Genomic DNA, 26128 nt, shown 5'->3' on the forward strand with positions numbered 1-26128 from the left:
CGTGTGTTCTCTCTCTGTCTCTCTTTCTGTCCTCACTCTCCCCCCCACCCCACCTTCTTCCTTTTTCTTCCTTTCTTTACTTCCCATCTGGTAAGGGCCCCGAATCTTGCTGGTGGCTTTCATTGGATCAGGTGGGCTCAAAGGCCATTATCTGGGTCAGATAATGATTGGGGTTGCTGTTTCTGGCTGTCACATTCAGAGTCTTTCCCTATCCCTGTGCTGGCCTAGGGGCGAGCTGCTTGCCTCGGGGTAAGGTTTCCGTGACCCACGTAGATTTAACTGGGGCTCTTGCCCCATCCCTTCTATCCACCACAGCCCCCCAGGACCTGATGGATGTCTCCGTGAGCAACCTACCACCCTTGTGGCAACCCAGCCCCCGGAAATCCTCCTGCTCATCCTGTTCACAGAGTGGCTCCGCCGATGGTGGCTCAACCAATGGCTGCAACCATGAGAGGTATGAGGGGCTTACGCCATGGGTCGAGGGAATGGAAAGATTTGCAGAAGATTTGTAGGCACCTGTTTGTTGCCCAGCACTGAATTCAGAGGAGGGATGTAGGCTACGGAATTACTCAGGTCTGGGTCAAAGGCTAGCCTTGTGAAGTCCTAGCTAGCGGAGCTTCCTTACATGTATCGGTCAGGATAAACAAGGTTATGTTGCAGTAACAAACAGTCCTGCCAACTCAGTGGCTTCTTACAGCAAAGGCTTATTTATCATGCGTACTATGTGTCTGTCCTGGGTCAGCTCGGGGCTCTGCTTGCTGCCCATTAAAGGGCCCGGTGACACCAAATATTACTTAATGCCAAGCACACATACCTCAGTTTGTTCTTCCACAGAATGGGGATACAAATTCCTGGTGTATAAAGCTGTCGTAAGACAAATCACACCCTGGTCTAAAGTGGCCAGCATCTGGTACCCAGTACATGGGAATGTTGAGGAAATGACACTTATTTTATTGGATAAAGTTAAATCCCCAGATCATCCCTTTCCTCGCCCATAGAGCTTGTGTGTCTTCAGGGCTACTCAGTGCATTCACGTGACTGGTCTTGCTTCCCACTGACCTTGCCTGGCCTGGCCGGGGACAATGGAATCCCTTTTTCCTTGCTGGGCCTCTGTCCCAGTGAGTGGTCTAGTCTGAAGCCATAGGGGCTGGCATGGGAGCTGGCATCAAATCTTTGAAGTCATGCGAGGCCTGCCTTTCAGTGCATGGTCCACGGACCTGCCGCAGCATTGCTGGGCCAGATTCTCAGTCCGTGTTGCCAGACCTAGGGAAGCAGAATCTGCATTTAACAAGGTCCTGAGATCACGTGTGTGCTTTTAAGTTTGAGAAGCACTAATATAACAAGAGTCTCACCTGTTTATGTGCATCAGCATCACCAGGGGGAGATAGGGAAGCCTACTGATCCCAAGACAGTTTCCTTTGGGGTCCTGATTGAGGAGGTCTCTGTGGGGTCCCGGAATCCACATGTTGGAGAAATTCCAAGCAATTCCTGGGGTGGTGGTCCGCGGGCCATTGAAAAACGCAGCTCCAGCCTAGTATCCCCTCTCATGGCATCTGTGTGCACACCTGTAGTGATGGGGCACTCACTACCTTTCTCAATAGCCAAGTCCACTGTGGGACGGTCAGTGTGATGCTGTTCTTTGGTAACCTGAGCAAGTCTGCACCCGACCAACCTGAGGGGACAGTGAGGGTGATTTTCGTGTTTAATGCCTCCCTGCGTGTAACTGGAGGACATTAACCATGCCTCCTTCCTGTCTCCCTGGGTTTTGCTGGGTGGCCCCCAGGAGGTCCTGAGAAAAATATGCAACTATTCCTCCATCCTGTTCTCTGCAAGCATGCACAATACTCCTTTCAGCAGTCCTCGATTTCCCCAACACTGCTGGGGCCTTACTCCCCTCTCCTCTTTCAGCCAAAACAGCCCCCAAACCCACCCCCCACGCAAGGAGGAGCTCTGAGGCATCACCTCTGCAATCAGCCAGACTCTGAATCGCAGTTTGGCTCAGTTTGGTTCAGCTGGGCCACTTGAGAAGTCAGAACTCTTGGTGCAAGTCACTGAAAAACCACTTCAGACTAGTTCAAATACGAAAGGAAATCACAACAGGATGGAGAAGTCCAGAGGCATGGTGACTTCAGGCATGGTTGGCTCCAGATGCTCAAAACAGAAATCTCTCTGTTTCTTCAACTCTTGCCTCTGGTTGCCTCTGTGGTGGTTTCATTCTCAGGCAGGCCTTTCCTATGGAGTGGCAAAAATGGATCCCAGCAGCCACTGTCCTATATCCCTCTGGCTTAGGAGCTTGAACAGAGAAAAATGGGTCTGTTTGCCTGTAGTTCCAACAAAAGTCTCAGGGCTCATTCTCATTGGCTCAGGTTGGATCACGTGACCACCTCTTATTCAAGGACTGTGATTCCAACCTGAGTCAGGTACTGGGTAGAATCAGCCTCATCCAAACTGCAGTCCAGAGTGTTGGGGAGGCAGTGACCCCAAAGACTAGGGGAAGTGGCAGTGATGCTGTATGGGTAGAAATAATAGTTCCCCCGCCCCCAGTCCCCTTAACTGACTGGTTTTAATCTGCTCCCTACAGGCAAAAAGCTGTGCTTCCCCAGGGAACCTGGGCTCTGTGTGGTCTTTCCTAAGTGTCGTCTTTTCCTCCACCTGCAGGGCTCCCCTGAAGCTCCTCTGTGACAATATGAAGTACCAGATCCTTTCCAGAGCCTTCTATGGATGTGCGTATTGGCCTTACTTGCCATTGTGGTCTCTGGGGGCATTTATCAAATGCCTGTTGTATGTCAGCAGTGTGAGGGGAAGGTGTCTGGCTCTGGCACGTGAACCTCTGCTCCCCTATTTCCCGAATGTGTCTTTTTAGCATAGTTACATGCACTTCTCTGAGCCTCATCTATAGATTGAGGATAAATTGTGTTTGTAGGTGCTGAGGGGGGACAGCAAACAACGGGGCTTCTCAGTGGCAGGGGTCTGGTTAGTCACCATCGCATCCCCAGTGCCCACCTTAGAGGGCTTGTTTTCAGGATTAAATGAGAAGCATGTATAGAGCCCCTAACACCTAGCAGGACACGTCCTAGGTGCTCAATAAAAGTCGGTTCCCCTCACCTGTGGGCAGAAGAGTCAGGTGGTCTGATCCCTTTTCATGGAGTTAAAAATGAAAATTTAAATACAGGCATTCTGATGGTTTCTGTTTAACAAATGAGGAAACTAAGGCACAGGGAGGCAAGGTAACTTGTCCAAGGTCACACTGCTAATACATGACACAGCCAGAGCTCAAGCCTAACCCACTGACCACAAAGCCTGATTTTTTTTGTTTTTCATTCTGCTGTGATTCTTAGCACATTTTATTTCCCCAGCCTCCCAGCCTAGATGGGGGAGATAAAACACGTATTTTCAGGGATTCCAGAAAAGTGTTACTATGTCCTGCATGGCCTGCAGAATAGCAGCTCAGGCCATGTCCCCCCACGCCTGGAGAGGCAGGGAGAACGTGAGCTCTCAGGATCAAGGTTTTTGCCTGTTCTGTTATCACCCATCCCCAGTGCCTGATGCAGCGCCTGGCTGGGAGCCAGGGGAGCGTGGACACATGTTTATGGAACCCAAATGGAAAAGCTTCCTGGAGAAGGGGTCAAGGGTCAAGATGGATCTTGAACAATGTTGTCGCATGCCATGGCTCATCCCTGATGGTGGTTGAGAGCCCAAGTTCTGGCGCTGGGCAGCTGGGGTTCAGATTCCATCTCTGCACTTCCCGGTGATGTGACCTAGGCAGGTGACACGAGCAGTCTGTGCCTCAGTTTCTTCATCTGTAAGATGGAGAAGATAGGAGTACCTGCCTCATACTGTTGTTGTGAGAATTTAATGAGTTGCATTATGGGAGCTCTGGCAGCTCCCTGGCACGTAGTGTATGCGTGTGTCAGTGTTAGCCATCTCCTCCTCCCCTTCCTCCCCCTCCCCCCTGCCCCTCCTTCCCCTCCCCCTCCTCCCCTTCCCCTACCTCCTCCCCTCATTTCTCCCCTCCCTCCCCTCCTCCTCCTTCCTCCCCTCCTCTTCCTTCCTCCTCTCCCTCCCTCCCTTCCTCCTCCTCCTCCCCCTCCTCCTCCTCCCTCCCGTCCCTCTCCTCCTCCCCCTCTTTCTCCTCCTTTCTCCCCTCCCTCTCCTCCTCCCCCCTCCTCCTCCTTCCTCCCCTCCCTCTCCTCCTCCCCTTCCTCCTCCCTCTCCTCCCCCTCCCTCTCCTCCCCCTCCTCCTGCCTCTCTTCACCCTCCTCCCCCTCCTTCCCCTCTTTCTAATCCTTCTCCTCCTCCTCCTCCTCCTCCTCCTCCTCCTCCTCCTCCTCATTGCTGGGAGGGGCGAGTCCTCAGGCTCCAGAAAGCCCAGGGTCCTCTCCAGGAGTTGATAGGGGACAGCCAAAGAGAGGGGACATGGTCAGAGCAAACACAAGCTGTCATTTGCTGAGTGCCTCCTGTGTACCAGGCACTGTGCCCTCCAGGTGCCCAGGGTGGAGCGGACGAAGGGTGGCAGGTTGGCAGGCATTCTGTGAGAGTGCGGGGCCATCTTTGAAAGCAAACCAGGCGCATCTCCCAGGGCCTTCTTTATCTAGCTGCACTGTGAACAAGAGCTGCCCACCTCTGCCATTCTCTTTCTCTCTTGCTACGGATCGGAGGCACCCAGAGGTCTGGAGAGCATGTGGAGTCCCTGCCTCCTTCCTGCCTGCCCCTTGTCTGCCTCCTGCCCATGGATTAAATGCCTTGGCTTCCGGGCAGAGGCGGTAATGGCACCCTGGCCTGGGCTGAGAAAGGTGACCGACTTCCCTAGGCTCACAGAACTATTAAGCAGTCAAGCCAGCAAGTGACTTCACCCCTCCGAGCCTCGCCTTCCTCATCTGGAAGAGAAGGATGATGGGACTTTCTGCGTCATGAGGGTTCACTAGGATTGCAGGGTGGGGCAGCGCTTCGAGATCCATGAGACAAGGCAAGGCAGGCTGGATGGTGAATGATGGCACTTTCCCTCCTTCCTTCCCTCGCCAGGGCTTGCCTACTGCAGACACCTGTCCACTGTGAGGACCCACCTGTCAGCCCTGGTCAATCACATGATCGTGTCTCCAGACTTGCCCTGTGATGCCGGACATGGGCTGACGGCCAGGATCTGGGAGCAGTACCTTCAGGACAGCACAGTAAGGCTTGGCCTGGCTCTGCCTGCAGTGGGGCAGAGCCCTTGGGGGGACCATCTTGTCATCTGAGCAATGAACCCACCTGCTTGCGGGGATTCAAGGCGGCTGTGACACCTTAGGGGTGGTCTTCATACCCCACCTGAAGGTCCCGCCCTTCTTGAGAGTTCTAAAACCCACGGCCCCCTTCTGCCCATGGGTGTGAGGATCCAGGAGGCTGGAGCGTGCGCGTCCTCTCCTGGAAGGAGTAAAGAATCTGTCATCAAGGATTTATTAAGCATCACACGTGTGCACAGTGCTGCACGAGGTGCAGTAAGTCTCTTCCTCAGGAAGGTTGAAACTACTTAGCTACTTAGGAGGATGGTAGCTAAGTCAGAGGAGGCAGCTGGGCTCAGAAAACCGCCCCCCCAATGTGCAGAACACTTCCACTTGGCCTCACGACCTGAGAATCCTCCCGTCAGATATTTCACCTGGAAACGCATCTCTAAGGTTTTCTTACTAGAAGGCAAACATCCCTGCAAGGAAGATGTTTATGTGTGAAAAAAGTTTCACAGTCAAATAGCTTGGGAAGCGAGAGGGGTCAGCTTTTCTGTATCCTGCAGAACTTCCCAGAACCTTGGCTAGGCTAATAGGCTTATGGCTCTCAAGAAACTGGGTGGGGGGGAGGGGGAGGAGGGAGAGCATATGGAACAGTTTCTAAATGTTCCTAAATGAACTGTGAGATCATGACCTGAGCCAAAACCAAGAGTCAGACACTTCACTGACTGAGCCACCCTGGTGCCCCTGTAATTCTTATTTTTTTTAAAAATGAGGTAACAAAAAAAAATGAGGTGACATTGAGTTTGTATTTTAAGCAACAGCTTCATTTTATAGCAAAGATGTCTTTCAGATCTCTAGGCGAAATGTTGAACGTTAGAACCTTCGCACTTCGTTGATGAGTAGACCATACTTTATTCAGATCTTCCCCTAATGATAGACAGCTGGGCTCTTTCTCTTTTAATTTTTAAAAAAATTTTTTTAAACGTTTATTCATTCTTGAGAGACAGAGTGTGAGCAGGGGAAGGGCAGAGTGAGAGAGGGAAACACAGAATCTGAAGCACGCTCTGAGCTGTCAGCACAGAGCCCGATGCGGGGCTCAAACCCACAAACCGCGAGATCATGACCTGAGCTAAAGTCGGACGTTTAACTGACTGAGCCACTCAGGCGCCCCTGGGCTCTTTCTCTTCTTAAAAATGATTTCAAATAGGGCTTCAGTCGACATCTTTATAAGCACATATAATTCTGACTAGTGCTTTTATTTCGAGAGTAGATTCCTAGAAATAAAATTGATTGATATGCATTTAAAATTTAAATAGATGTGCCAGTGTACTTTCCCAAAAAGTCCTAGTGCTCATAATCCCAGCTGGCCTGGGAGAGTGCACATTTCCTGAGGAATTCAAAAGATGTGTAGACTTCTGGGCTCCACTCCAGCTTTACTGATTTAGCATCCCTGGGAGTGGAGCCCAAGAATTTCGGTTTTTGAAAGTTCCCCAAATGCTTCTAGTGATCTCCCCAGTTTGGGAGGTGCTAGTCTAAAGACAAGTTGGTTGAAAAGATAGATTAGTCAAAAGTGAGTATTTTTTGTCTAACACTTTTGCAACAGTTTCGCAAACTGGCCATGTTTTTACCCTTCTTGGTTGCATTATTTCATTAGGGTGGACTGAGCTGCAGTAACCTGACATCATGCGGTGTATTTCTTGCTCACTCTTCAGTCCTCAGTGGGCATTCCTGGTGGGTGGGCATCTGTCCTCCCTCCAGGGGCTCAAGAGTCTTTCATTCTTGTGGCCCCACCATCCTCCCGCAGGCCTCATAGTCATCGCCTCCAGGCAGCGGAGCAGAAATACATAGTCTGAAGGGAATACACCTGCTTCTTCAAAGCTCTGGCCTGGGAATGGCTTGTATCACATCCTATCACATCCCATTGGCCAGAACCTAGTCACATGGCCACATCCAACTGCAAAGGAGGCTGGGAAATGGAGTCCAGCTGTGGGCCCCAGGACCCGAGCAGGTGGATTTTCAATGAAGCATTTACAGCCTCAGCCACAAATAGTTGTCTGATCTTTAAACTGCTTTGACAAGGCTGTCGGCAGAACGTGAATTAAAATTTCCAACAGAGACAAAAGAGTGGCTGGTTTTGCCATTGTGGTGAGGTACATCTAAGACTAGCATTAAGATGGGAAATCTGTGGGGCACTTGTCTGGCTCGGTTGGTAGAGCATGGGGCTCTTGATCTCAAGGTCGTGAGCTTAAGCCCCATGCTGGGTGTAGAGCCTACTTAAAAATGTGAAATATGCTTGTAATTTTAGAATGTACAGTAAAGAGATGGGAGGAAACTGGACCTTACTGCCCTTCAGAGTGGCTGTTCAAAAAGCAGTCATTGGCGTTTTACACACACACACACACACACACACCACACACACACACAGATGGGACCTGCTGGTCCCCTCAGTGTGACTAATTATAACTGCAAAGCCTTTGCCTGAATATGACTTTTAAAAAGAGGGCAAACCTATTTGACAATATAGCAAACAGTTGTTAAAGTTATCCTCGTGTGCACAGAAGTTACTAGTGCATGAAGAACCAGCTGGAAATGTTCATTTTGGATTGATTTGCTTTTAAACAGTTTTCTCTGAGCTGAGTCAAGGTTAATAACTTTGAGATGGTATGGCCAAATAAACACAATGCACGAAATTGACTAAAAGCTAAGTACAAATGTTAATTCATTGTATCCTGGCCTTTTTTTTTTTTTTTTTTTTTTTTTTGTAAAAATGGGCTCACACTAGACATGTTCTCCACCTTGTTTTTTTCCACTTAACAATATACATCGAACATCTTTTTGTTGAAGTTCTCATGGATGCATCTTCCGCCCTTTTTACTCTCTGTTGGTATTCCTGTGTAGGGATGCCCCGTTCCCCACCACCCCCCCGTCGGCAGGCAGTTGGGGGGTTTCCAGGGTTTTGCTTTCTCATATGATGCCATGATGGATATCCCAGAACATACAGCTTTGTTTATTCACACCATGATCTCTAAGGACCAGGTCTGAGAAGTGGGACTGTCAGGTCCCAGAGCCCATCTTTCCTGTTGACCAAACCCTTTACTTCCTCCCACCTACCACAGAGTTATGAGGAACAGGAGCTTCTACGCCTCATCTACTATGGAGGCATCCAGCCGGAGATCCGCAAGGCCGTGTGGCCCTTCCTCCTGGGCCACTACCAGTTCGGGATGACAGAAACAGAAAGGAAGGAGGTTGGTTACGCCTGATGGGCAGTGGGGTCTTTGGCAACAAAAGGAGCTGGGTACTGTGGGGATGGAGGTGCTCTGGTTCCACGTTGGACCAAGATGGCACAGGGGAACATGAGGGAGCCAGGAAGCTCCAGGGCAATGCTGCGTGGTAGAAATACAACACAAGCCACAGATGCCATTGTGTAAAATAAACTTGATTTTGAGAGAATTCTAGATTCACGTACGGCCATAAGAAATAATACAGAAGGATTTATCTGATTTCTCCCAACGGTAGCATCTTACAGAACTATAATATCACAACCGGGGCATTGACATGTGTGTGTGTGTGTGTGTGTGTGTGTGTGTGTGTGTGTAGCTCTCCACATTTTATCACATGAGTAAGTTTGTGTATCACTCTCATGGTCAACAAACTGAACATTTCTGATGCTACCAGGGTCCTCCTGTTGCCCTTTTGTGGCCACAGCCTCTCCGCTCTCACTGCCCGCCTAATAACACCTGACAACATTACCAGAACATTCTTCATTCCTGTAGTTTTGTCATATCCAGAACATGTATACATGGAATCCTATAGTATATGGTGTATAACGTTTTGGGATGAACTTTTTCACTCAGCACAGTCCTCTGGCAATCTGTCCTTTTCATGGCCAAGTGTTCTATGGTGTTCCATGGTATGGATGTTTGACGATCCACCTGTTGATGGATAGGTGGGTCGTTTCCCAGTTTGAGCTTTACAAAGAAAGCTGCTGTGAGCGTTTGTGTTTTCCCTTGAGCGTAAGGTGTCATTAAACGTTCAAGATGACAGTTGCTGGGGCACATGGCGTGCTTGTTCAGTTCTGTAAGAGACTGCCAAGCTTCTGCAGTGGCTGCACCATTTTATATTCCCACCAGCAGTATATGAGTGACCCACGCCTGCATCCTCACCGAGGTTTGGTCCTGTCACTATTTTTTATGTCAGCCACTCAGGCAAGGGGTAAATGATGCGTCCTTGTGATTTTAGTTTGCATCTCCCAAATGACTGGTGATACTGCACGTCTTTGCATTGTATGCTTATCGCCATCTGTGTATCTTTGATGAAATGTCCATTCGTGTCTTTTTTCTAAGTGAATCGTTTGGGTTTTTACTGTTGCACTTGGGAGCTCTTCATATGTTCTTGATACTTATTCCTTGCTGGGTGAATGGTTTGCAAATATTCTCTCCCCAGTCTGTCTTGTCTTTTCACCCTCTTTTGATTTTAGTAATTTTTTTAAGTTTATTTATTTATTTTTGGGAGAGAGAAAGAGAGAGCAAGCGAGCAAGGGGCAGAGAGAGGGAGAGAGAGAATCCCAAGCAGGGTTCACGCCATCAGCACAGAGCCCAGCATGGGGCTCGAACCCACGAAACGTGAGATCATGCCCTGAGCCGAAGTCATACGCTTAACTGACTGAGCCACCCAGGTGCCCCTTGTCTTTCATCCTCCTAATGGGATCTTGTACAGAACAAATGTTGAAATTTTTGATGAGGTTCAGTTTATCAGTTTTTCCTCATATACATTGTGCTTTTGGTGTCAGGTTGAAGAACTTTATGTTTAGCCCTAGATCCCAGAGATTTTCTCCTATGTTTCTTTTCTCAAAGTTTTATCAAGTTCTGTAGTTGTACATTTTAAATTTAGGTCTGTGATCCGTGTTGAGCTCATTTTTGTATCCAGTGAGTGATTTAGGTCAAGATTCATTTTTTGGCCTATGATGTCTGGTTGCTCCAGCACGGTTTGGTGGAAAGGCTGGCCTTCCTCTCTTGACTGGCTTTTGCGCCCTTGTCAGCACTCAGGTGGGCATATTAGCGTGGATTCTCCATTCCATTCCGTTCATCTAATACCACCCTGTAATGAGAAATCTTTAGCTGATACCACACTGTCTTGATGACTGGAGCCCGTGTGTTAATTTTAAGCGTTTAGTTAATGTTATGGGACACCTGGATGGCTCCGTCGGTTGAGGGTCTGACTTTGGCCGGGGTCATGATCTCGCAGTTCGTGGGTTTGAGCCCCGCTTTGAGCCCCGCGTTGGGCTCTTTGCTGACAGCTCAGAGCCTAGAGCCTGCTTCCGATTCTGTCTCCCTCTCTCTGACCCTCCCCTACTTGTGCTCTCTCTCTCAAAAATAAATACACATTAAACAAGTAAATATAAACAAACAAATGTTTAGTTAGTGTTTTAATAGTCCCATTTTAAAAAGAAGGAAACAGATACCTTGAATTGTTTTTAAACATCATTCCCAGTTCACAAGAAGTTGCAAAAACTGTAATAAAGAGGTCCTGTTGTACCCATTGCTCAGTTTTCCGCAATGGAAACACCTCCTAGAGCAGTAGCACATTATCGAAACCAGGACGTTAGCATCAGCACAATATCACTAGCTACACCACAGACCTCTTTAGGATTTTAGTCACTTCTGCATTGGCTCGCGCACATGCATACACGTGTGTGTGTGTGTGTGTGGGTGTGGGTGGATGTGGGTGTGTGCGCGTGTGGGTCCACATCACTTCCTTAAGATGAAATTAATTTCAATGATATATTTTATTTAACCCAACATATCCAGTACGTTACCATTTCATTGTGTAATCAATATAAAAAGTATTGCGACATTCTACTTCTTTTATTCATACTCCGTTTTCAATACCTAGTGGCATTTTACGTTCCTTATCCATTTCCCACCTGTGCTATTATTTACTAAATATTTGTCAGTAAATTGACTCACTGCAAAATGTATGTAACTTATTTAAAAAGGTATTTCATATCCCTGCCATTAATGGAAGACTGACATGACTTGGCATAACAGAAGGAAAGCTATAAAAATAAATAGAATACGACCAAATGATATAACTCAGTTCCATGTAGATACTGTAGCCTGCCTGAGGCCTGCTCTCTTTGTTAAAAGAGGGGATTATGAAGTGTTATTGGAGGTGTTCAAGGCACGGTAGCACCAGACTGGCCTTCCTCGTAATCTGAAAAGTAGAAGGGGAACTGAAAATGGAAATCACACTGTGATTCCAGATGATAAGACCCTGTGCCAGTGAACTGTCTAAAATCATCTCAGGACCAGCACGAGGCCCTCCCATGCTTCAACCCCTGTCTCATGGGCTCCTGGCAAACAGGAACAGAGTTCCGGGTGCCAGGTCCTGTGCTTGGGACCGGGGACCCAGAGGTGCATTAGATGAGTTCCTTGCCAGTGTAGTGGGGGTTTGTGCGGAGTCAGATGTAGGCAAACCCCAGGGTTGTAAGAGCATACCAGGGCCACCTATGCCATGCAGAAGGCTACCTGCTTGCTTTCCAGGCAAGGGCGGTGAGGAAGGGCCTCTCGGAAGAGGGGCCAGCAAAAGCAAAGCCCTAGAAGTAGAGGACACATGTGTATGATGCAGTGTGTGTGTGTGTGTGTGTGTGTGTGTGTGTGTGTGTGTGTCTGTGAGGGTTTGTGGGGAGAAGGGTGGCAAGTACATGGTGGACGTGGTGGCTGGAACAGGATAGTGAGGTGGGGGCAACAGTGAGAGGTGGGGCCGGGGAGGAAACAAAGAGGAGTCTGCTGAGGGGTAAATGCAAAGGAGGGGCCAGGCTGGGACAAACAGGCACCTGGAAGGAGCCCACTGGGGTCCTCCTGGTTCAGGGTCATGGGAACCTCGCCTAGGAAGGCAGTGGAAATAGGAAGTTATGCTTGGATGAGTCTTCTGGAGGTAGGTCAGTGGGAGGAAGGGCAGGAATTTGGGCAGGGTGGACCCTGAGCCTCTCTCCGGAAGCCCTGGAAAGCTTAAGGATTCCCTGTCCCCCCTAGCCAGGAGGCAGTCTCCCTGCCCTCTCTCTTCCCCTTCCTGCCTCTCCACACCCTTACTCAGATCATCTTGTCCACGCCCATTTGTGCCCAGAGTTCTGGTGCTTTCAGAACCTCAGTTACCCGGGCTGTGTAACAGAAACAACGCAAGTTGCCCTTCTGTCTGCTGAAATCCCACAAGGAAAATGCTTGAAACCTGTAGCCCTTTTCTAAGGCCATTGCTAGAGTCAAGGGAGAGGTCAGTTCTCTTCGTCTTTGTATCCTCTGCACCTGGCCCTGTGTTGGGCACACGGCAGGCACTCAGTAAATGTGTTGGGTGTGTGGATAGATGGATGGCATGAAGCGTCTTGCTCTTCTTGTATCCCATATACCTGGCTTGGTACCCAGCACAGAGTAGGTGCTTCCCAAATTGAAAGGATAAGGGAATGAGTGAATGAAGAAGAAGGGAAGGAAGGTAATAAGAAAGAAACAGTCTTCTCACTTCAGCTGTCTCCAGGGTTTAGTACACTGCTTGGCAGAGGAGAAGCTCAGCAAGTATTTGAATGTGTATAGGAAGGGAGGGAGGAAAGAAGGAAGGAAGGTAGGCAGGCAGGAGGAAGGGAAGGAAGGAGAGAAGGGAGGGAGGGAGGGAGGGAGGGAGGGAGGAAGATAGGAAGGAAGGAAGGGGGAGGGAGGAAGAGGGAAGGAAAGAAGGGAGGGGAGGAAGGTAAGAAAGAAGGAGGGAGGGAGGGAGAAGAGGAAGAGAACATTGAAAGAAGTAGCTTTGCACGTTTGTGTATCCCCAGGGCCTAGCCAGGGCCCTGCACATAGTAGGTGTTCGGTCAATGTCTGTTGGACGTCCATGAATGATGAATGGGTGTCTCCAGTGCTCAAGGTCCCAGGTCAGAGCTGGCAGTCTCTTCTGGGTTGGGCCGGCTCTCCCCAGGGGTGACCTTGCATCTGCCCTGGCAGGTGGACGAGCAGATTCACGCGTGCTACGCACAGACCATGGCTGAATGGCTGGGCTGCGAGGCCATCGTGCGGCAGAGGGAGCGGGAATCCCACGCGGCTGCCTTGGCTAAATGCTCATCAGGGGCCAGCCTGGACAGCCACCTGCACCGGATGATGCACCGGGACTCCACCATCAGCAATGAGGTGACAGGCGGGACGCATCTGGGAGCACGGGGGGGGGGGGGGGGGGGGCGGCAATAAAGGCCAGGATCTGCTCCATTTAGCTGTTGTAGGAATGGTGAAGGCTGGGTATCTGGAGCTTTGGACTGAGTCTCACCCCTAGCGCTTGGGTGGAAGGTTACTGTGGAGTTTGATAGACCTGCATTTGAGTCTAGCCTCACCATTTCCTAGCTCTGGGGCCTCAGGCAAGCACCCTTATTTCTGGGCCTCAGTTTCTTCATCTATAAAAAGGGCGCGACCATTTGGATAGGGGAGGTTTGTGTGCAGCTCAAATGAGGTAGTGCATATGAAGCGCCTAGCACAGTGCTAGGCTCCCGTTTTTTCAGCCAGTGCTCACTGAGTACCTACTACGTGCCAACAACAGTCAGGAATGTCCTGGAATGCCAGGAGCACTCCAGCGACCAGGTCAGACATACCTGCCCTCTCAGAACCTCCAGTTTAGCAGCCCAAAGGAGCAGCCGAGAAGAAAATTAATTCTCTTCCCCAGTGCTTGTATACTCATCCATTGCCAACAATAATACTGCCTAGGATAGCAAGCAACCACCAAAAGTCGGTGACTCCTAACATTAATGCCCTTCGTGTATACTCCTGAGTCTGGCTCAGCTGAGCAGTTCTGCCCTGAGCGGGGCTGGCTGGGCTCACTCTTGAGCCTGCTGTCCGTGCCTGGTCCGCTAAAAGCCTCGTTCATCTTTGCTGGGTTCTCTCACGTGTCTGAGGTGACCGGGCTCTGCTCCACACGTCCCATCCTCCAGGAGGCTGACCTGGGCACGTTCACATAGTGAACGTAGATCATAAAGAGATGAAGCGGAAATACACAGTACTTGTTAAACCTCTGCTCTGGTGAGGTTGCTAACTAACATCCCAGTGGCCGAAGCAGGGCCCATGGCCAAGCCTAGCATCCGAGTAGGTGGGAACTAGAAGCTATAGGACAAAAGCATGTATACAGAGAGGGGAATAAAAAAACAAACAAAAAAACCAAAAAAATCAGGCCATTAGTACCACGAGCTCTGAGTTGATCTTAAATATTTGTCCAGAGGTCTAGAGGACAGGGCAGTTAAAGGTGGGTTTTTCTGATTGCAAGAGTAGGGGGGAAGGGGGTCCAGTGGCTGCTGTGGCCCCTGAGGAGATGCCAGGGAGCAGAGGGCGCCCCCCTCCCTATTCTTGTGGTACAGATAGGAAGCTGAGGCCCTGACAGGGGACTTGCCCAAGTCAGGAACAGAGATGAGGCCACACTTACAGAATCCCTGCCTGAGCTGAGTGTAGGGCCCCAGAGCCGGGATGCAGCCTCACGCACACTTTCAATCTCTCTGTCTCTGTCTCTCTTGGCCCCTTTTTCTGTCAGTCCTCCCAGAGCTGCAGTTCAGGCCGCCAGCACATCCGCCTGCAGAGCGACTCCAGCAGCAGCACGCAGGTGACCCTCGGGGAGGTGCCTCCCCCCATCCCCCCCCTTCAACTTGGAGTAAAGGGATCGGATGTCCATCATCTACAGGTCACTTGTTTTATGCTAGCATTAAAAATGGAGTTTTGGGGGCTCAGTCGGTTGATCGTCCGACTTCGGCCTCAGGTCACGATCTCGCGGTCTGTGAGTTTGAGCCTCGCGTCACGCTCTGTGCTGACAGCTCAGAGCCTGGAGCCTGCTTCAGATTCTGCGTCTCCCTCTGTCTGTCCCTCCCCTCCTCGCACTCTCTCTCTCTCTCTCAAAAATAAACAAACATTAAAAAAATAAAAATTTTTTAATTAAAAAAAAGGAGTTTTTAGTTACACAGGTAATATGTGAATCTCTTCCTCCTGTAAAAAATTAAAATATTGCAGAGAGAGCTAAATTTGGCTTTGACCCTTCCTAACCCCCACTTGCCCTCCCTAGAAATGTCATCATTTTGCTGTATATCCTTCCAGACCTTCTGTTTGCCTTTACATACACACAAGTATGTACACAGTATGAAGACAATACATTGCACTGTTTGGTAATTTTTGGAAATTCCTACATAAATTCTATTATACGTGTTGTTGCACAGCTTTCCATTTTATTCCATGAAATGTTAACTCATCCCACTCAATATTAAATAAAAAGCAAAGCACAAAAAAACATGCACACTGCGACACCTTTGGCATTAAAACAGGAAATGTTAATATATCTGTTTTCAAAAACAACGGATAAAAAAGCCAGAAATGAAACAGAATTATTACCTACAGGAGGCAGGGGAGGACACAGGGAAAGAAGCCACATTTCCCTGAATATCCCTTGTTTCCTAGTTCTGACTTTGGAGTTAGGCAAATTTTGTATTGACATAATTTAAAACAATTGAACCAAGAAAAAAATTTTTAAACCAGAAACACATGAAATTAACAGATCATATTGGTGACATAAACACAGAGAAGAAATGTTTCATGTGACCTTGGAACATGGTCTTATGCTATCTATCCTTGATGGGATATGGCCTGAGGACGTAAAGAACCACAAATAAACCCTTGCCCTTGTCCCAGAGACTTTTCCATAGTGTCTCATCTACATCTAACTACTTTGGAAAATTGATCTGTAATAATCAACCACATGGATATAATATGCTGTTTTTAGCCTGTTTCCTATGTTGTAAATTCGTTTCTTTAAAGAGTTATATGCAAAAAATTTTTTGTGATGAAAGGTACACTTCCTGCTACTTCGGTTCCCTAATACTCCTCAATTTCAGTGCTTTCTTCTTTCTGGATTATTCTAGGCATTTCCATGCAGTGGGTCACTCTTTTATTTCCCACGGTGGGAGCATACATTACGCCTGGTCCGTCCCACTCCTTTCCCCGACTGTATAGTATTCCACGTGCATGTTCCATATTTGAACCGGCCCCCTGCTGATGGAGGTTTAGATTGGTGCTGGAAGCAGTGGGCATCCTAATCTCTCCACGTGTGCGTACCTCATCTTCAGGTGTTTGAGTCTGTGGACGAAGTGGAGCAGGTGGAGGCAGAAGGCAGGTTGGAGGAGAGACAGCCCAAGATCCCCAACGGGAACCTGGTGAATGGCACCTGTTCGCCGGACTCTGGCCATCCGTCATCCCACAACTTCTCCTCGGGCCTCTCGGAGCCCTCGGAACCCAGCCTGAGCACGGAGGACAGTGTCATGGACGCCCAGCGGAATGCCCCTCTGGTGCTTCGACCTGGGGACAGCAGCGTGGATGACGGGCAGAGCAGTGAGGCCACCACCTCCCGGGATGAGGCCCCCCGCGAGGACCTGGCCGTGCAGGACAGCCTGGAGAGCGACCTCCTCGCCAACGAGAGCATGGACGAGTTCGTGTCCCTCACTGGCAGCATGGATGTGGCCCTGCCCGGAAAGGAGGGGGCCGCGATGGAGGGCTGGGGAGACAGTGAGGTGGGGAAGCACAGCCGTGTGGACAGTGAGGACAACCTCTCAGAGGAGCCCGAGATGGAAAGTCTCTTCCCCGCCCTGGCCTCTCTGGCCGTGGCCACTTCTGCCAACAACGAGGCGTCCCCCGTGTCTTCCAGTGGCGTCACTTACTCTGTAAGTCACCAGGATTCTCCTGCACTTAATTTTCGTACCTAACAGCCGTGGGACGGTGGGTGTGTCCCACGAGCCTCAGTTTCCCAGAATGACCTCTGATCTGTTACATTTTCCCCATCACAGAGGCTGCACTGGAGAAGCCCTTCTGGGCAGACAGTATAGTATTTAAAGAACACAGGCTTTGCAGTCAAATCTGGGACTGGGTTCAGTCCCAGCTGAGGCACCTCACTTTTTCTTTCTGAGTCTCAGTCTTCTATCAGTCGAGTACCTTCCTGCCTGAGCTATTCTCAGAAGTAGGGAGTCCAGTCCTCTGTGCCTGATGTGCGGTGAGCTTTCCATCAATAGCAGCCTCGATGATGAGCATCTTGGGGTACACTCAGGTCCAACATCTTTTAAGTACTCCAGTTTACTTTGTTGCCAAAAAGTCCAAGCCAAAGGATGTCAACTGAATGGGAGGTTTTTTGAGCCAGGCACTGTGTATATCCATTTTCCTTTGAAGAGCATGTTATTTCTATGTAAGATATACATGCCCATAGTGTAAAGAGTGAAACAGACCAGGCTGAATACAAAACCCAGAAGTGCCCCCCATCTGCCCCCATGTAGCCCTCCCCAGAGGCAATAGCAGTTACTTGTTCTGCCCAAATTACCTGGTGTTTACCCCCGTGTCTATAAATAACATACTTGTATTGCTACTTCCTGATCTTCTTCCTTTTTCTTTAGTTCCAGACATGGACGTTTCACCCCCACAGCCTCCCCAACACAAGGGACCCCTTCCCAGCCCCATCCATCCGCCAGGGTTACAATAATTTTAGTTCAATGACTATCTGTTGTTCACGCTAGTGTAACGAAACAATGTATATACACCATGCAGTAAACTATTTATTTTTTCTTTCCTGCCAGAAAATTTTGTTTTCCCTGGATGTGTTTTCATTTCCTCATCTCTGTTTTCTTGTCCTGCGTTTGCTACATATGAATCATTAATTCGCTCCCCCCAGCCCCCCAAACTCTGCCAGTTTTCTAAATCTCTTCTAGAACATTCAGAAACCTCAAGGTTTTCTGTTCATTTTGTATGCCTCAAGAATGCTCTCTGAGAGCCTCAGACCTTCCCCAGTCTTCTGCTCCTGGTAAATAGCTGTCGTCTTAGATTTTTTTTTTTCTCCACCTTCATCTAGAAGTTACTTCTGCTCTTAGGTTATCCACCTGCATAAGATATAAACCTGGTGTGAGGCTGTTAATTATCCAGGGAGGTATATTTTATACTTCATTTGACGCCTATGTTCAAGACAGGTAGTTGTCTTTAAGGCCCTAGATGTAAGTAGCTTTTTCTACCATTCCCTTACTGGGGATGGGGCTCTTGGGGATCCTGCCTTAATGCGTGAAAATCTCTTATTAGGTTCCTTACCTTCAGGAAGAAGGATCCCCAAACCATTAAATCCAAGCTTCAGTTTTCCCAGTCTGGAAGCTTTCCTCAAGGCAAAAGCCAGATTTGGTATTTCTTGCCTTTGTGGTGAATTTGTGGCCTTTAATCGTTCCTCATTTTTCGTGCCATATCACTGAACCTTTTCCTCAGATGGGGATCAAGGCAGCAAGCCCGGCATGTGCCAGAACTGGACTCCTGTCCGCTTTCTCTGTCTTCCTGTCCAGTGTCCCGGGGGGGGCGGTGGGTGCATCTCCAGCTAGTTCCAACCCTCGTGCACAGTGAGGAGAATTCGTCTTTGCAGCTTAGAGCATTGTTTTGTTTCATAAAAGGGAAAGAAAGAAAAAGGGACTGTCATCGTACAAAGTGAAAAGAGGCTTTCTCGGAAAACCACAAAAATGAAATCAAACGCCCACCTGGTCCGGGGAGAGGATGTTCTTTTCAGTGGCAGCAGGAGGGGGGTAGGAGGCGGGAGACCGTCTGGAGCACGACCTCTCGGTGAGGAACTGGCATGTAATTGTTCTCTCCGTCCCCTCCTGGGGGCCTGCAGCCAGAGCTCCTGGACCTGTACACCGTCAACCTGCACCGCATCGAGAAGGACGTGCAGCGCTGTGACCGCAGCTACTGGTACTTCACGCCCCCCAACCTGGAAAAGCTGCGGAACGTCATGTGCAGGTGGCTGGGGGGCAGGGAGGGGTGGTGAGGTTGGGGGGTGGGCTGCAGGGGAGCGGGAGGGGGTGGGCTGCAGGGGAGCGGGAGGGGGTGGCAGAGGCAGGGGCTGCCGAGAGCCCAGCCAGACCGCAGCCTCTGCCATTGGCACCTTGCCCACCTGACGATGAGGTGACCATCACAGTAATGATAATAATAGAGAGCATCTGTTAAGCACTTACTGTATACCAGGCACCACCCCGAGCCCTTTACTAACGTCATTTCACTTAGTCCTCACAACAAGCCTATGGGGTAAATATTATCCCATTTAACAGGTGAGGAAGTGGAGGCCGAGGGGTACCATACTGCTCGGAGTCGCCCAGCTGGGCAGTGGCTGGACGGGAACCCTTGCCCACATCTCTCGGGCTCTAAAAACATCTGTGCTTTTTTTTCTTTTTCTTTCAGCCAAGATCTGGAGCTTCTTATTCTCATTACATACTAAATATTTTATTTCTTAAAATATGAAAGTAACTCTAAAATACCTAGATCAACCAAGGAAACCAGAAGTTCATAAGGTATAAAGAGAGACTGCTTTCCCTGTCCAGTTATCAATGTCCCTCGCCTAAAAGAAACTACTGCTAAGGATTTAGTGAGTGTCTTCCCGAGCTGCATATAGATGTAAAATAACATCATAGGTAGTGTATTATATAACATGAGTGCATACGTGTTTTAACGTCTTCTTAATTTTACCTATGTAGGATTAATATTATATTTTTCTACCACTTGCTTCTTACACTTAATACATCCTGGGGGGCTCAGTCGGTTGAGCATCCGAGTGCTTTCAGCTCAGGTCATGATCCCAGGGTTGCGGGATCGAGCCCCACATCAAGCTCTGCACTAAGCATGGAGCCTGCTTAAGATTCTCTCTCTCTCTCTCTCTCTCTCTCAAGTAAAATGAAAAAAAATGCATCCTGGGTGTCTTTCCATACTACTCTAACTCAGGGGTTCAGAAACTACTAGGACGGGGGCACCTCGGGGGCTCAGTCGGTTAAGTGTCCAACTTTGGCTCAGGTCATGATCTCACATTTTGTGGGTTTGAGCCCCATGTCAGGCTCTGTGCTGTCAGCACAGAGCCTACTTCAGATCCTCTGTTCCCCTCTCTCTCTGCCCCTCCCCTCTGGCTCTCTGGCTCTCGCTCGCTCTTCTCTCTCTCTCTCTCTCTCTCTATCAAAAATAAATAAACATTAAAAAAAAAAAAAGACCTGCTAGCACAGCCCACAGGCCAAATCCAGCCCCACCACCTGTTTTTGCAAATACAGTTTTCTTAGAACTCAGCCATGCCTGTTTGTTTGCATAGTATCTATGATTGCTTCTGCAGAGTTGAGTAGTTGAGACAGAACCTAGGCCTGCAAAGATGAAACTAATTATCATCTGGACCTCCCAGGAAAGGTTTGCCAACCCCTGCTCTAACTCATTTTTATTAATAAGTACTACCTCATAACTATTCTGTCTTACAGTCTCCCAAGCAATCACTGCCTCTCAAGATTGAGTTGAGGAGACACAAATATAGTTTCAGTGTATGTGCTGCCGAAGCGAGCACAAGACACAAATATAATTAACTCTAATATATGTTACATTAAAATGAGAAGGTGCTGGGGGAGAAGGAAGGATAGACCAACTTTTGCTGGGTTATGGCCTTGGGAGAAAGTGTGGAAGCCCACACAGAGGCAGGGACATGCAAGATGGCCCTTGGCAAAATTAGGAGAGACTGAACAAACCACCCGGCATACACGTACCCTGTGGTAAGGCCACCTGGGCTCAGATCCTGCCCTTGCCATGTATTCTTGGGTGTATGACACTACGCATGTCGCTTCTCTCTCTGTACCTCAGTCTCCTCATCTGTGAAATGGGATATGCCAGGACCTTCTGCGTGTGATTATTTTGAGAATTTCGTGGCGCAGTATATGTTTAGTGGCTGAGCATACAGTACATGCCCAGTAAACAGTAGTTACTGTTATTCGAGGGCAGATGGGAACTCCAGGCACAGAAGTGCTAGGGCCAGGCACCGGGGTGTGAGTGTGTGCCAGAAAGGAAGAAGTACTGGGAGGCGATGGTGGGGCTGTGAAGATGCGGTGAAGACAGTGAGTGCCTTACATGCCCAGGGAAGGCGTTTGCACGTTGTCTCGCAGTGGGCAGCCTGTGAGGATGTGGTGGCCTCTTGGAGCTGGGCTTTAGGAAGGCCATCCTGGTGGCTGAGAATAGGATGTTTGAAGAGAGTGGGACTGGGGAAGGGGTGGAGGCAGGAGCCGAGGGAGTGAGCGGTCCAGGTAGTAATGGGGGGCTGTGGCAGGAAGGAGGAAGAGGACAGGGGGATTGGAGAGAGAGAGGTCGTAAGTGCCATCCTCAGGCCCATCGTCTCTCTCTTGTAGCTACATCTGGCAGCACATTGAGATCGGCTATGTCCAGGGCATGTGTGACCTCCTGGCTCCACTGCTGGTCATCCTGGATGACGGTGAGTATGTCCCCCCACCCCCCGCCACCCCAAGGCCAGGGGTGCACTTTCCTTCCCACTGCGGAGGAGGGGTTTAACCTTACTTTGTGACTCCCGCTGCAAAGGAGGGGTTTAACCTTACTTTGTGACTCTGGTGAATGCATCAAGGTCCTAGGGAAATAGAAAGGCTTGTTGTTCCATGTTAGTCCACACTTATCACCAGGTGCCCGACAGCCAGCCAGGCCTTTGCTAGCCACTGATTGCACAGACATGAAGGGGAGCAAAGAAAAACCCACGCCCAGATGTCTTCACTGGTGAATTCTACCAAACACTTAAAGAAGAATTAATACCAGTTCTCCACAAGCTCTTCCAAAAAAACAGAATAGGAGGGAACTCATTCTATAAGGCCAGTCCTTACATGAAGACCCATTGGTACCTTGATACTAATATCAGACAAAGATATCACAAGAAAAGAAAATTACTGAGTGATGTCCTTGATGAATATAAAGACAAAAACCCTCAACAAAACACTAGCAAACTGAATCCAGCAAGATCTAGAAAAGACTATATACCATAACCAAATGGGATTTATCCCAGGAAAACAAGACTGGTTCAATGAATGAAAATCAATCAGTATAATTCACCAAATTAATAGAATAAAGGACGAAAGTGACGCAATCATCTTAGTTGACAAAGAAATGGCATTTGACCAAATCCGACACCCTTTCACGTTAAAAACTCTCCACAAACTAGGAATCGAAGGAAATTTCCTGAGCACGATAAAGGCACCCAAGGAAATCCTACAGCTTGTTCATACTCAATGGTGAGAAACTGAATGCTTTCCCCCAAGGTCACAGATAAGACACAGATGTCCACTTTTGCCACAAAAGGTTGTAGACAGGACAATTAGGGAAGCAAAAGAAATAAAAGGTAGCCATACTGGAAAGGAAGTAAAACTATCTCTACTTGCAGAAGATCTCATTTTTATATACAGATAATCCTAAGGTATAAAAAATAATCTTAGAGCTAATAAACAAGTTCAGCAAGGTTACAAGATACAAGATATGTATACAAAAGTCATTTGTATGTCTATACATTTGCATTGAACAATGCAAAAACAAAATTAGGAAGGCATTTACATTTGTAATACTATCTAAAGGAAGACCCTTACGAATAAATTGAACAGAAGAAGTGGAAGCTTTGCAGGTTCAATTCCAGACTGCTGTAATACAGCGAATATTGCGATAAAGTGAGTCAAATGAAGTTTTTGGTTTCTGAGTGCATGTACAAGTCACGACTACACTACCCTGTAGTCCGTTAAGTATGCAATAGCATTATGCCTAGAAAAATAATGTTCATGCCTTAATTTAAAAATCCTTTATTGCTAAAAAATGGTAGCCATCATCTGAGCTTTCGGCAAGTCATAATCACTGGTTACAGATCATCATAACAAATACAATAATGAAGAAGCTTGAAACGTTGCAAGAATTATCAAAATGTGAAACAGAGACCCAAAGTGAGCAAATACTGTTTGGAATTTGACGCCGATGGACTTTCTCAATGCAGGCTTGCCACAAACCGTCAATTTGTAAAAAACGCAGTATCTGGAAAGTGCAATAAAATGAGGTATGCCTGTATACCAAAACTGTAGAACATTGTTTAAAAAAAAATTGAAGATCTAAATAAATGGAAACACACCTCATGTTGGTGAGTCGGGAGACTTAGTACTGTTAAGGTGGCAGAGTGCTTTCCAAATTGATCTGGATTCGGTGTGATCCCTATCAGCATCCCAGTTGCAGTTTTTGCACAAATGGGCAAGCTGACCCTAAAACTCATTTGAAAATGCAAGGGACCAGGAGTAGCAAAACCAATTTTGAAAAAGGAGAAGGTATTAGGGGACACACAGTTCCCAATTTCAAACCCTATTACAAAGTTACAGTAATAAAGAGAGTGTGGTAGTCCCACAGGGATAGACATGTGGACCAGTAGAATAGAATTGGCAGTCCAGAAATAAGCATTTCTGGAGTGCCTGGGTGGCTCAGTCGGTTGAGCACCGACTTTGGCTTAGGTCATGATCTCATGGCTCGTGAGTTCAAGCCCCTCGTCGGGCTCTGTGCTGACAGCTCGGAGCCTGGAGCCCGTTTCAGATTCTGTGTCTCCCTCTCTCTCTGCCCTTCCCCAACTCACACTCCGTCCCTCTCTCTCATAAAAATAAATAAACATTAAAAAATAGATCATAGACCTAAATATAAGAATGAAAACTACAAAATTATAAGAAAACATAGGCGTACATCTTTGTGACCTTGGGTTTGTGTCCTTGGGTTTTAAGCAATGGTTTCTTAGATACGACACCAAAAGAATAAAGTGACAAAATTAAAATGGAATTGGACTTGAACAGAATTTAAAACTGTTGTGCTTCAAAGGGCACCGTCAGGAAAATGAAGAGAGCCCAAAGAATGGAAGAAAATACTTGCAAATCACATACATCATACAGGGGACTTATATCCAAAATATGTAAAGGGGGGCACCCGGGTGGCTCAGTCGGTTAAGCCTGAGTCTCGATTTTGGCTCAAGTCATGCTCTCATGGTCGTAAAATGGAGCCCTATGTCGGGCTCCGGGCTGGGTGTGGAGCCTCCCTCTCCCTCCCCCACTCGTGCTATATAAATCAGTCAATCAATCAATCAATCAATTAATAAAAATATGTAAAGCGCTTTTACAATTCAATAATGAAAAGATAAATAACCCAATTAAAAATGAGCAAAAGGTTTGACTAGATATTTCTCAACAGAATGAAAGACATACATGTAGCCAGTAAGCATATTAAAAGATGCTCAACATCTTTACTCGGTAGGGAAATGCAGATTAGAACCACAATGAGATTCCACTTCACGCCCACTAAATGGCTCGAATGAAAACAATGGAAAATATCAAGTGTTAGTAACAATGTGAAGACATTGTCTCTGAGATTTTCAAAGCAGACTGGCAGTTCTGCATAATGTTAAAGGTGGAGTTACTGGATGACCCAGCAGTTTGGTTCCTAAGTGTATCCCCAAGAGAAATGAAAATGCAGTGTTCGCACAAACACTCTGTGTGAGCATGTGCACAGCAGCGTTACTCACAATTGCCCCAAAGTGGAAACAACCCAAGTGTTCATCAGTGGATGCATGCGTAACCAAAATGTGGTATAGCCCTGCAATGATTAAAAAAAAAAAAAAAAAAAAAAGAACGATTTGGCAAAAAAAAGAACGATTTGACACTTGCTATAGTGCGAAACCTCAAAGAGGCTCTGCTAAGTGAAAAAAGCCAGACACAAAAGGCCACATAGCATATGGTTCCATTTATTTGAAATGTCCAGAAGAGGCAAATCTGTAGAGGCAAAATAGACTAATGGTTGACAGGGGCAGGGAGCGGGCGGGGCGGCGGGGGAGATGGGCCATGACTGCTGATGTGTGCAGGTGTCTTTTGGGGGTGATGGAAGCGTTCCCACCTTACAGATGATGGTTGCACAATTCCGTGAACATGCTAAAAACCTGAGCTGTACATTTGAAATGGTGGATTTTATGCGATGTACATCTCAATAAGACTGTTAAATAAATGGGCAGCATAACTCCCTAGTCCTTAGACATGGGTTGTGCACAGTGACTTCCTTCCAAAAAGTTCAGCATAGAAGGGAGTGCGGGCAGGAGGGAAACTGGTGGAGAGACCTAACGCTGCATCAGCCAGGTGACCGAAATCATCATTAACAGTCATAAATCATGTGGATAGCAGGTGCCCTTGACATGATGTGTTTAAAATGGCACGTTACCCACGTGGTCTTTCACTCAATAACCCCAAAAGCCAGTATCATCGTGAGAACAACATCCAACAAATTCCAGTAGAGAAGCATCCCTTAGCATATGTGACAACCACTCTCACAACTGCCAAGGTCATCACAAACAAGGAAAGCCTGAGAAACTTCTATACCCGAAAGGAGCCCCAGGAGAGATAACACCTGTGTGTAATGTGTTATCCTGGTTGGGTTCTTGGAACAGAAAATAAACAAATAAAATTATGGAGTTTAGTTAATAATGTATCATCAGTGGGTTGTTAATTGTAACAAATGTAGTATACAAAAATTTTCCCTACTCCTTTCTCAACTTTTCTAGAAGTCTAAAACTGTTCTAAAAAAATCAAGTCTTTTTATTTAAAAAAATTTTTTTTAATGTTTATTTATTTTTAAGAGAGAGCACGAGCAGGGGAGGGGAAGAGAGAGAGAGAGAGAGACACAGAATCCAAAGCAGGCTCCAGGCTCTGAGCTGTCAGCATCGAGCCCGACACAGGGCTCAAACCCATGAACCATGAGATCATGACCTGAGCCAAATTCGGACACCTAACCAATTGAGCCACCCAGGCACCCGTGAAAAATAGAGTGTTTTTAAAAATGAATGAGGTCTTACTGTGCCTTGGGAAACCTTCCAGTCTAGTGTAACTTTCTCCAGAGTTACCAGGTATTAAAAGAAAAAAAAAGGTATCATTTTCAAATAAAGTTTTCTAAACGCTGGCTCATAAACGATAAGAAACAGGTTTCTTTATTGCAGGACTTCTCAGAGCCTTTACTTTTCAATATATGTAGTCACTCTCTAGCATTTCCCAGAGTTATTGGACTCTTTCTCTGCATAAT

General features: G+C 47.7%; 1 protein-coding gene across 10 annotated transcripts in view; it reads left to right on the forward strand.

The window, feature by feature from the left end:
* SGSM1 (small G protein signaling modulator 1) overlaps positions 1-26128 on the forward strand; it is a 96785-nt gene that overhangs the window by 59537 nt on the left and 11120 nt on the right. For 7 of the 10 annotated variants that reach the window (XM_058693076.1, XM_058693075.1, XM_058693078.1 and 4 more), the window contains 9 exons: positions 316-454; positions 2659-2723; positions 5023-5168; positions 8318-8446; positions 13184-13366; positions 14745-14813; positions 16321-16911; positions 18879-19003; positions 21406-21488. In XM_058693076.1, coding sequence (XP_058549059.1) covers positions 316-454; positions 2659-2723; positions 5023-5168; positions 8318-8446; positions 13184-13366; positions 14745-14813; positions 16321-16911; positions 18879-19003; positions 21406-21488 — 1530 coding nt within the window. Of the gene's footprint in view, positions 1-315; positions 455-2658; positions 2724-5022; positions 5169-8317; positions 8447-13183; positions 13367-14744; positions 14814-16320; positions 16912-18878; positions 19004-20354; positions 20426-21405; positions 21489-26128 lie in introns of those variants that run through there. The other 3 variants (XR_009251133.1, XM_058693079.1, XM_058693080.1) reach the window with 3 other exon arrangements.

Source organism: Neofelis nebulosa, chromosome 11 (assembly GCF_028018385.1).
Source record: "Neofelis nebulosa isolate mNeoNeb1 chromosome 11, mNeoNeb1.pri, whole genome shotgun sequence".
NCBI lineage: Eukaryota > Metazoa > Chordata > Mammalia > Carnivora > Felidae > Neofelis > Neofelis nebulosa.